General features: G+C 37.4%; 2 protein-coding genes across 2 annotated transcripts; one reads left to right on the top strand and one right to left on the bottom strand.

Annotated features, from left to right (window-relative positions):
- Positions 1-1,122: 1,122 nt before the first annotated feature.
- On the top strand, positions 1,123-3,517 carry CBG24469 (the record flags this gene model as incomplete). The annotated part of the gene is made up of 5 exons (XM_045238505.1): positions 1,123-1,232; positions 1,539-1,636; positions 1,730-1,809; positions 2,454-2,636; positions 3,170-3,517. The coding sequence occupies 5 exons, from the start codon at positions 1,123-1,125 to the stop codon at positions 3,515-3,517; spliced, it is 819 nt and encodes a 272-aa protein (XP_045100837.1).
- A 1,259-nt stretch (positions 3,518-4,776) lies between these two features.
- On the bottom strand, positions 4,777-10,986 carry CBG24468 (the record flags this gene model as incomplete). Its single annotated transcript, XM_045238504.1, has 9 exons — positions 4,777-4,948; positions 5,839-5,960; positions 6,004-6,096; positions 6,724-6,840; positions 7,181-7,294; positions 7,592-7,662; positions 7,855-8,007; positions 9,096-9,372; positions 10,858-10,986. The coding sequence occupies 9 exons, from the start codon at positions 10,984-10,986 to the stop codon at positions 4,777-4,779; spliced, it is 1,248 nt and encodes a 415-aa protein (XP_045091341.1).
- Positions 10,987-11,654: the final 668 nt, after the last annotated feature.

The raw sequence follows: 11,654 nt of genomic DNA, 5'->3' as shown, positions 1-11,654 counted from the left end.
CAAATTCATAATTCGCCCATAGAAAATGTTGAGAAAATAATTGTGGTTTTTTTGAGCTATAGAACTCCTAGAAATCTCAAAAACTGAAAGAGGAGATAGATTTTTTCTGTAAAAAACTATCAAAAATGACCATTTTTGACATTTTTTCTTCCGGAAAACGACCATATAGGATTCAATAACCACTAATTATTTTTTTAAGAATCATTTGAATCATCTTGGAACTCCACAAAATCTGATAAAAAATTCTGAAATTATGGTTTTAGACCTGCAATTGTGATCTCGCCAAACTTTTTTTTCTGTAGATCAAAAATTAATTTGCAGTTCGGAATTGTTCTGTGGGAGAGCGTGAAATGAATAAAATAATCCGCAAAAAGTCAATTTACTTGAATTTTCAGCAAAAAAAGTCAAATTTCATGAAGCCGAGGATGAAACCTTTTTTTTGATTACGACCTCAAATCATTGTTTTTTTTTGCCGACAGAATCAGCCTCTAGTGTGGATTTTCATTTTTTTTTTTAGAAGAAATTCCATCGTGAAAAATGATGATTCGCTCTAAAATTTCGAAATTTTCAAAAAGCGGGCCGGCCATCTTTTCCACAAGTATGATTTTTGGCTTAACATGGCCTCATTATGGTCTAGAATGACCTATTTTTGAACTAAAAACACCTAGATTTGGTCTAAAATGGCCTAGTTTCCATCTTAAAAAGGCTAATTTTGGTCTAGAAAAGCCTCCTTTTTCGCCATAAGTGAACTATTTCAGGCCTAAAATGCCTCAAAAAGCAGGATTTAGGTCTGAAAAAGACCTGATTTTAGCCCCACCGCCATTTTTGATCTAAAAAAGACAGAAATTGGCCTAAAGAGAAATATCCTATTTTGGTATTGACAAAACCTATAGAACAGGGGGGCCTAAAAACGATCTAGAACGGCCTGTTTTTGGCCTGAAAAAGGCCTAAATTTGGTGTCGAAAAAGGCCATTATTGACATGGAAATGGCCAATTTTTGGTCTGACAAAGCCGGAATTTCGGCCTAAAGTGGTCTTTTTCAGCTTTAAATTACTGATTTTTGACCTAAACCTAGCCTAAAACAGCCCAAAAAACATATTCTTTCAGCTAACCGATTTCGGAATGGCCAAATGCTCGGTGATGAAAATGAAGACTCGCTGCGGAACGCCGTCCTATAATGCTCCAGAAATCGTCGCCAACGAGAGCATCGAGTATTCGCCGAAAGTGGATATGTAAGTGAGAAATTGGGGCTTTTTTCAGGCTGAAAATGGGTATAATTCGGCCTAAACTAGGCCTAAAATGAGATAAAATGTCTAAAACTAGACCTGAAAACCATGCAAAACCATTGTCCAAGTCGATACTGAAACGACTCGAAACGTCCGGACCATTATTAGACTTAGACTGTTTTAGGCCCCCCATTTCTGACATCCTAGACTGACTTTCATAAAGCAAATTTTCGACGTTCTAGTGCCTAAAAGAGACCAGAATTTAGCTATTTTAAGCTATTTTCAGCCGATTTCCAGCTTATTTTTTTGCAGCTGGAGTCTCGGCTGCGTCCTCTTCATCACTTTCTCCGGCTATCCGCCGTTCAGCGAGGAGTACACGGATATGTCCATGGAGGATCAGGTTATGAAAGGTAAAAAAGCGGGATTTTTGACTGAAAATGGGGGATTTTCAGCGATTTTAAGCCTCGAAAATCGAATTTTTGGCTTTAAATTGCCATTTTCAGGTCGTCTCCTATTCCATTCGCAATGGCGTCGTATCACCATCGAAACGCAGAATATGATCAAATGGATGCTCACTGTTGAGGTGAAAAATGTCAAAAAACAACCAGAAATTCATGAAAATGTGCCAAAAGTGGGCCAAAAATCATGAAAAATGGCCCCAAAGTCATAGAAAAAATCGCTCAAAAATACATTTTTTTTCGCCTCCTAATTAGCCTAATTACCCTCTAATTAGTGTCCCAGAAATTCTAGGATTTTGGTTGCAAAAACAGACCGGAAATTGCTGAAAAATCGCTGAGTGTCATTAAAAATGGATCCAAAAAATTAACTCTAATCACTGCCTAATTAACCTAATTACCCTCTAATTAGAGAGAAATTTCTAGATGATTTTGGTTAAAAATGACGCCAAAGACCCCCCAAATGTTTTTTATCATTTTTAGACAGAAATTTTTCAAAATTCCGTTATATTTCGATTATAGAGTAATTAAGGTAATTAGAAGGTAATTAGAGAGTAATTTTTAGTCGAAAAATCGGATTTTCAACTATTTTTTCAATATTTTTTACATGATTTTAGGGACCATTCTTAGTCAAAATTCAGGATTTTCTAGAGACCCCCTTAATTAGAGGGTAATTAGCCTAATTGAGAGATGATTTCATGATTTTTGGACCATTTTTCATTGATTTTGACTCGTTTTTCACGATTTCTGACCTAATTTCAATGATTTTCAGCCGGCAAAACGTCCGTCGGCTGTGGAACTGATGAGCACTGATTGGATGAAATGTGCTGATTGTCGATCAGCACGACAGGATATCGATCAGAATCAGAGAAATCAGAAGGTGCCGGTTCAAGCAGTGGCCGCGCAGAAGGATACCAATAATAACGATGGAGAGGTACCAGTTGCCACTAAAAAGGTGTGAAAATGACTGAAAATCAGTCTGAAATTGGCAAAAAAACGGTCTAAAATGTCCTAAAATTGCTCATTTTCAGATAATTTTCTATCATTTTTTTTTCTAGCTGAAATGACTGAAAATTGCTAATTTCTAGCCGAAAAAAAAAATTATAAAAACGGAATAATGAAATATTTCAGCTCGAAAATCCTCAATTTCAGTTATTTTTGAATTTTCTAGCTGAAAATCAAAAATTGCTTGTTTCTAGCCGAGAAATTGATATTTTTTCTTTATCATTTTCAGCCAAAAAAATCCCAATTTCATCAGTTTTGAGACATCTAAAATTTCAGTTTAAAAAATTGGCTAATTTTCAGCCAATTTTCTGCTATTTTCAGTCATTTTTCCTTGTCATTTTCAGCCGAAAAAATCCAATTTTTTAACCATTTTTTTGCCCGGAAAAAACCTTGAAAATCCTAGTTTTACGTCGAAAATTCGATTTTTGAAATATCACTTTCAGCCATTTTCAGCCAAAAAAATCCCAATTTCAAAATTTCCAGAAAAAAAGACTTACCAATTTTCAGCCAGAAAAAACTCTTCAAACTTTTAATTTTTGCAGAAACGAGTGGTTCCCGCTCTCTAAGGGGATTGCTCAGCATAAAAAATCCAAAAATCCGCTCCAGAATTCGTCAAAAAGGTCGATGACGTGGCTATCTCAGTCTTCTTATTCTGTGTCATTTTCTCTGTTTCTCTGTGTCTCTCTTATATTTGCTTTATCTCTCTCTTCCCCCGCTGTCTTGTTTGTCTTCGTTCTTTTTGTCCGCAATTTGGCGTCATTTAATGTGCATTTACGGACACTTTTCGTCGCTGCTGCGAGAAGAAGAATTTGTGGAGGAGGCCGAGCCTAATTTTTTCCTCAATTTTTTAGACAAAAATTCGGTTTTCAGATTTTTAAGCCATTTTTCAGTTTTTGAAGCCGAAAATTCCAATTTTCAGCCTTTTTAAAGCCAAAACTTCTATTTTTCAGCCTTTTTTAGGCCAAAAATCGCATTTTCAGCCATTTTAAGCTGGAAAAGTGCATTTTCAGCAGTTTTTTTAATTGCTGAAAATTGCAAATTTTTGAGATCAAAAATCGCAATTTTCAGGTTTTTTAAGCCGAAGTTTTAATAATTTTCAGCGGTTTTGGATTGCTGAAAACCGATTTTTAGCCAAATATTTCAATTTTCAGCCTTTTTTTGAACCAAAAATGCCCATTTTTCGCCCAAGCTCCGCCCACTTCTCCCTCTATCTCTCCTAAGCCACGCCCCCTTTTTTTCTTTATTATTGCTCATATATATCTCCTGTTCTATTCACTCTCGCTTGTAACATTTTTTATTGCTTTCCTTTTTTTTAAATGTTTCAATTGTTTTTCTTCCGGTGAATTAGCCCCGCCCCCACGTTCACCAGAAGCTCCGCCCCCTTTCTTTTTTGATGGCAATCCGTTTTTGGCGATGTCTCTTTTCTCGATTGCAAAAAATTGTTGATTTCCGGTGACGTGTTTAAGCTCCGCCTCTCCCTTTTTTTTTGTTAAAAAATTGTTGAAATTTTTGTTCCTTTCAGTGAAGCCCCGCCCACCTTTTTTGGAAGCCACGCCCACTTTTTTTCAGGCAATGTCTTCTGTGGATCATATGGATCACCAAAAAGCGGGAAAATAAATTGGAAAAGGAAAAAAGTCCGCCCCCTTTTTTGCTGAATAAAAAAATTTTGAAATTTTGAAAAAAAAATCTGGAAAAAAATCTAAAATTTCCGGTATTTTAAAAATTCCAGAAATTCTAGAAAAGCAACAAAAAATCTCTGAAAATTGCGAAAATTCGAAAAGTACGGGAAAAAATTAATTAATTAATTAATTAGCCAATTATAATCATGACAAGAATAAAGCGAAGAGAAAACTGAGAGAGAGAGATAAGGAAACCAAGAGAAAAAAAGGAAAAAAATCACAAATATTTGGAAATTTCGGAAATTTTCAAAATCCAAAAAAAAGGCAATTTTAGGCCTAAAAATTGAAAAAAATCGAAAAATAAAAAAAAAAAAAATTTTTTTCGAAAAAATTTAAAAATCCCAAAAAAAGGCCTAAATGATGCCCAAATTAGGCCATTTTAGGCCTGAAAATTCGAGAAAAATCAGATAATTATTCAACGACGTCATAGAATAGAGATGCCAAATAGAAGCGAATGAAGAATGCGAGGCAGGAGCAGAGCATCTGAATAAGCATGAGCAATCCATTCAGCGACGATTCGTGCATTGGACCAAAGAATTTTAGGACCAAATTGATGATTGTTAGATTGTTCATACGCACGTATCTGCAAAAAATTAGGCTTTTCTAGGCCGATTTTAGGCTTTTAAGGCCAATTTGAACCAAATCTAGACTTTTTTTAGGCTTTATTCTAGTCCGGAATTAAGGTGGTTTAGGCTTGTAATGTATCTGGAACAAATTTCAGGAGGTCTGTTTAGGCCTATTTGAACAAAATCTAGGCTATTTAAGGCCCTACCATTTTTAGGCCTTTCAAAGTATTTTAAGGTGAATTTCAGGCCCCGTTTAGGCTCGTCTAAGGCCTTTTCAGGCTCCCAGACTATTTTAGGTTAATTTTCAAGAGATTATTATAGACTTGATAATTGGCCCAATTTTTTGCCTATTTTAGGTATTTGAAGGCTCATTTCAGGCTTGTATTAGGCCCATTTAGGCCTGTTTCAGGCATTTCAGGCCCATTTAGGTTTGAAATAGTCCAGATTTTTTCGTGGTTTTCTAGCGAGTTATCTAGGCCTAAATCAAGGCCAATTAGGCCTGCAATATGTGAATTCAGGCCTAGTTAGGCTTGTGAAAGACCTTTTTATAGGCCAAATTTGGGACTATTCTTTGAAATGATTCTGAGCTGTTTTAAGCTATTTTTTCAAGCTTATCTAGGCCCAAATTGATGCTATTTAGTCCTGGAATAGGCCTAAAATAGGCTTTTTCGGGCCGAAAAATTGTAAATGTTCATTGGGCTGTCTATGCTATTTCAGGCTTTTCTAGGCCTAAAATAGGCGGCCCGATTCAGGCCTATTTTAGGCCGAAATTTTTTTGCTTCAGATTTTTAGGATTATTTTTGTGCAGCAATTTTTTTCGATTTTTGAAGATCCATCTTAGGCCATTTCAGGCAATTTTAGGCCATTTCAGGCCTAAATGAGGCCCGATTTCAGGCTTCACGCTTACATTTCTCCGTCCTTCTCGAATTCCTCGACATACAAAATTCGAATCGATCGACAAATCGTGATAAAAATCGATCCTAGTGTTTTGAGTTGTGATTTTTTGAATTCCGCAACACTCATGCTGACCTGGAAATTTTTGAAAATTTGAAAAATCCCAAAAACCACCTACCGTATCACTTTCCGCGTCATATTTGGGCAGCCGGTGACGTGGACATGGTACCAAATGGAAAAGTTGCGGAATTGAGTACAAGAAATTGATGGTCTGCAAAAATAGGGGGCGTGGGTTAGACGAGAAGGGGGAAAAAAAGGGGCGGAGCTTAACTTCTAAATATACTTTAAAAATACACAAACTAAAAACCTTGCGAAAAATCTGTAATTTCCCTTTTTTCTAGTTCTTTAAAGTGGGCGTGGCTTAGAGGGAAAAAAAAGGGGCGGAGTCAGATTGCCAAAATTGAAAGTCTACAGTATACAGTAACCTGGTTGAAATGAAAAAGTTTGCAATTTTTACAGGATTTTTGATGAAGTTGGAAAGTGGGCGGAGCCTAATCTATAAAAGTGGGCGTGGCTTATAAAAGAAGCGGAGCCTAATTTTTTGAATCTTTGAAAATTTTGAAAATAGGCCAAATTCTTAATTTTGAACCGATTTTCTTCAAATTTTCTAGCCTAGCCGTTAAAAAGCGGGCGGAGCCTATTTAAAAAGGGGCGGAGCCTACTCTACAAAGAGGGCGTGACGGGGCGGAGCCTAGTTTTAATATATCTTTAAAAATCTCAAAAATACGCCTAAAATCATCCATTTTCAATCGATTTTCTCCAAACTTCCTAGACCCTAAAAGTGGGCGGAGCCTATTGAAAAAGGGGCGGAGCTTGACAAAAGTGGGCGTGGCCTTACCTGTGGTATGAAAAAGAGCATGAGCGTCTTGCTGAAGTGTCCTAAAATCGAGACGACTGCGAGTGTCATGCCGGACCAATAGCAGAACGTGTCGCCGACGAACACACGCGAGGGATACTGTAGGAAATTTGTAGTCTTTGTAGTCAACATTTTGTAGTTTGTAGTTTTTGTAGTCAACCAATTTTTTTGTTTGGAAAAACAATTTTAAAAATCGGTCAATTTTGAGCAAAAAAGAGCCAAAATGGTTTTTCCAATTCGAAAATTCAAATTTCGCGCCAAGCCACACTTGTATTTTGTAGTTTGTAGTCTTTGTAGTCTAAATTCTAAATCGCTCTAAATCACTCAATTTTCATCGAATTTTCGCGATTTTTTTTGTGTTCATATTCAAATTTCGCGCCATTTTTTTTTCCAAAAGTTTGTAGTTTTTGTAGTCTTTGTAGTTTGTGGATTACTGTACCTTATTGAAATAGAAGAGCACCGCCGTGCAGGCGGTGAATGGGAGCAGAAAATAGAGGGAAATGATGTGATGCCAGAATCCAGCCGCATTTTCATCAGCTCCAAATCGATAGACCTGAAATTCAGGCTTTTTGGGGCCGGTTTTAGGCTTTTCAGACCGTTTTAGGCCCAAACTAGGCCTAGAAGGCCCAAATTAGACTAGGAAATGTAAACTTTCAGGCAGGCCAGGGGCCTAAACTCGACAGCCTTTTCTAGACATCTTTAGGCTTTTTAGGCCGTTTTAGGCCCTTTCCAGGCCGAATTCAGACTTAAATTAGGCAGTTTTCAGGCCTTTTACAGGCCTTTTTCAGACCAAAATTAAGGCTTTTCAGGCCGATTTAGACCCATTTCAGGCCAATTTTTTTTCACTAACCTGAACCAAATTGAACAAGCTAACTGATGCAGATATCACCAATGATTGTCCGCTTTCCAGTCCGTTGATTCCTGGAAATTTTGAATTTCTTTTTTTTTTTTGAAAATTTGGCTTGGCGGGAAACTTGAAAATTCAAAATTTTCAAAAAAAAATTGTTTTTTCGGGGTTTATTTGGCTTTGGGATTGCTCATTTTTGCTCAAATTTTTTGGGGATTTTTTGGGGACTACAAAGACTACAAAGACTACAAACTACAGTAACCTACCTGCAAGAATATTGATGGCATTCGTGCAGAAGACAATGACCATTCCCATGAAAATATAATAGATAAATGAGATATTGATTGTGATGGGGAGCACGACGAACGGTTGGACCAGGTGACGGACGATGGTGGGCACGATTACTGTAGTTGAGTTGCCTGGAAAAATTTGAATTTTTTCGGTTACTGTAGCTTCAAAAAAAAACATCCAAAAAAATTTGGAAAAAAATTCGATGAAAATCGACCGATTTTGAGTTATTTTGAATTTTGACTACAAAGACTACAAAGACTACAAAGACTACAAATTTTTGGGATTACTGTAGTTTTGCTTTTTATAGGCTCCGCCCACTTTTAGCACGCTGAAAATAGGTTCAAAATGAATGATTTTAAGCCTATTTTGAAAGGTCAGGCTTAAGCTCCGCCCCCATTTACGCCACGCCCACTTTTCCCCTATAAGCCACGCCCATTTTCAAAAATTAGGCTCCGCCCACTTTCAGTGCCTAGAAAAGTCGAGAAATATTTGTTCAAAATTATGCGGATTTTCGAACATTAAAAAATAGGCTCCGCCCATTTTCAGAAATTAGGCTCCGCCCCTTTTTTCCAAACTTTAAGCTCCGCCCACTTTTTAGCGTACATAAAACTCGACAAAAATTGGGTCGAAATCAAGGGATTTCAAGCCGATATCAGAAGGTATTAAGCTCCGCCCCTTTTAAGCCACGCCCTTTTTTTTTATAGATTAGACCCCGCCCACTTTTTAGCTCCTAGAAAATTCGCAGATTTTCCGTTAAACTATTTTTGAAGATTTTACGCCACGCCCCCTTTTAGGCTCCGCCCCCTTTAAAAGCTTGAAAATTCGCAGAGAAAATTTTTTGGAGGCCTCGGAAAATCGAAAAATTCGAAGCTCCGCCCCCTTTTCTCCTGTAAGCCACGCCCACTTTTCTTCTTGGGACCTGGCTCCGCCCCTTTTAGTTTTTTTCTTCAAATTCTAGAAAACTGACTCAAAATGAGCGATGATTTCTGGTCTATTTTTGAAGGTGGTTTTAAGCTCCGCCCCCTCTCCTTCTAGGCTCCGCCCACTTTGAAAAATCTCGTTTTAGGCCGTTTCTAGGCCAATTTAAGCCTAATTTAGGCCATTTTTCATCGATTTTGGACCATAATAGGCCGATTTAAGCCATTTTCATCCATTTTTCATGATTTTCAGTTCATTTTCAGCCATTTTCAAAGCTCATGTTCAACCAATTTCCTACCAGAAACATAATAAACCATAAGAAGCGGCAACGAGCTCAACGTCGGGAACAGCAGCTTGTGTCGCCATCGCAAATCCAACATATCGTCGGCGAATCCTAATAGAATGGCAGTGGAGATGGAAATGAGGCCCGAGAGAATCGCCAGAAGCTTGGCGTATGGGAAAGTGTCCATTCCGATCCATTCGATGAACGGGAAGGGGATGAAGACGAACATCACGATGAGATACACGGCGGCACAGATTACACCCATTGGTTCGGGTACGGGAGCGTTGGAGACCTGAAAAATGCGGGAAATTTGACTTAAAAGCACATTTTCAGACTTTGAAACTCGAAAATTCCGCTTCAAAACTATCAAAATCGAGTTTCCCATCGTTTTTTACCCCTAGAAGCGAATTTTTAGCTCGCTAGCTCAAATTGTCGTAAGATCTAGCGCATTGTCCGCAAACACCAGTCAATGCATCGAATTTTACGATAATTTGAGATATTGAGCTGAAAACTGGTGTCGGGGGGTAGAAAATGATGGGAAGCTCGATTTTGAAATTTTCAGACTGAGATTCTGGGTTTGAAACTTTGAAAATCTGGATTTTGAGGTTTTGGCAACTAAATCTTCAGTTTCAAAACTTGAAACTATCAAAATCGAGTTCTCCATCGCTTTTTACCCCGGGTAATCACTTTTCAGCTCGCTAGCTCAAACTGTCGTAAAATGTGGTGTCTGGTCTGCAAACGCCACGACAATGCACCATATTTCACGACATTTTGAGCTAGACGGCTGAAATTTGGTTTCCGGAGTTAAAAAGCGATGGGAAACTCGATTTTGATAGTTTCAAATCTTAAAACTCATGTTTTAATTGCCAAAATCAAGATTTTTAAAATTTTCCGACTTTCAAACTTAGAATTCCCGTCTGAAAGTGTCAAAATCGAGTTTCCCATCACTTTTTACACTTGGGAACCAATTTTCAGCGCGTTATCTCGAAGTGTCGTAAAATTCGATGTTTCTTCCGGTGTTTGCGGACCAGACACCGNAATTGCGACAATTCAAGCTAGCGAGCTGAAAATTGATTTCTGGGCGTAAAAAGTGATGGAAAACTCGATTTTGATAGTTTCGGATCACAAAACTCATGTTTTAATTGCCAAAATCAAGATTTTCCGAATTTTCCGACTTTCAAACCTAGAATTTCCGCCTGAAAGTGTAAAAATCGAGTTTCCTATCACTTTTTACCTCTAGAAACCAATTTTCAGCCCTCTAGCTCAAACTGTCGTGAAATCGGGTGTCTGGTCTGCAAACACCCTGACCAAACACCGAATTTTACGACAATTCAAGCAAGCACGCTGAAAATTGGTTTCCGGGGGTGAAAAGGCACGGGGAGCTCGATTATGATAGTTTCAAACCTCAGAATTGAGTTTTTAGACTCTAAATCTTAAATTTCAGACTTTCAAACTCGAAATTTCGGCTTAAAACTACACGAAAATCGAGTTTGTCATCACTTTTTATCCCTAGGAACCAATTTTCTGCTCTCTAGCTGAAATTGTCGTAAGATTCGATGCTTCGTTTGGTGTTTGCGGACCAGACACCGAATCTTACGACATTTCGAGCTAGAGAGCTGAAAATTAGTTTTCAGGGGTAGAAAATCATGGGAAACTCGATTTTGAGAGTTTTAAGCCGAAATTTTGACTTTCAGGAGGTGAAATTAACCATTTTTCTCGAAATTTTGACTTTCAGGGGTCCAAAATTGGCCATTTAGGCCAAAAAACAACGACTCACCTTACACTGATCGTTTCCATACATTTTTCGCGCGATAAAAATCGGAATATAATCCAAAATGAGCCTATAACATATGACGGCACCGACCGCGCTCAACCCAGCATTGATGAATAGTGATAGAAGGGACATCTGCAAACAAATATATCGATTTTTCAGAAAATTAGAAAAATTTTGGCTGAAAATGAGCTGGGAATTCGAATTTCACACATTTTTTTGTGCCTAGAATCGAGCTTTTTGACGAAAATTCAAATTTCTGTGCATTTGCTCGTCGAATATGATGTTTTGAGGCAGGACAACGAATTTGAAGACAAATTGCACAGAAATTCATATTTTTGGGTGAAAAAAATCGCGAGAAATTCAAATTTTCAGCCATTCTGTGCATTTTGTCGTCGAATTCAGTGTTTCAGCGGTAAAACGTCGAATTTGACGCCAAAATGCACAGAAATTCAAATTTTTGGGTTTAAAAAGCAGGAAATTTCGAATTTCAGCCATTTTTAGTTCAAAAATCAAATTTCTGTGCATTCTGTCGCCAATTTTGGTGTTTCAGTCATAAAACATCGAATTTGACGACAAAATGCACAAAAATTCAAATTTTTGAGTTAAAAAAGGCGGGAAATTCAAAGTTTGTGACAAAAATTGAGGTTTAAAGCGAAATTTTGATTTTCTGTGCATTCTGTCGTCAAATATGGTGTTTCAGTCATAAAACATCGAATTTGACGACAAAATGCACAAAAATTCAAATTTTCGGTTAAAAAAAAGCGGGAAATTCAAATTTTCAGATATAAAAATATAGAAAA

The sequence above is a fragment of the Caenorhabditis briggsae genome, assembly GCF_000004555.2.
Source record: "Caenorhabditis briggsae complete genome, chrV, whole genome shotgun sequence".
Lineage (NCBI taxonomy): Eukaryota > Metazoa > Nematoda > Chromadorea > Rhabditida > Rhabditidae > Caenorhabditis > Caenorhabditis briggsae.
This window is presented reverse-complemented; position numbering and strand designations above follow the sequence as displayed.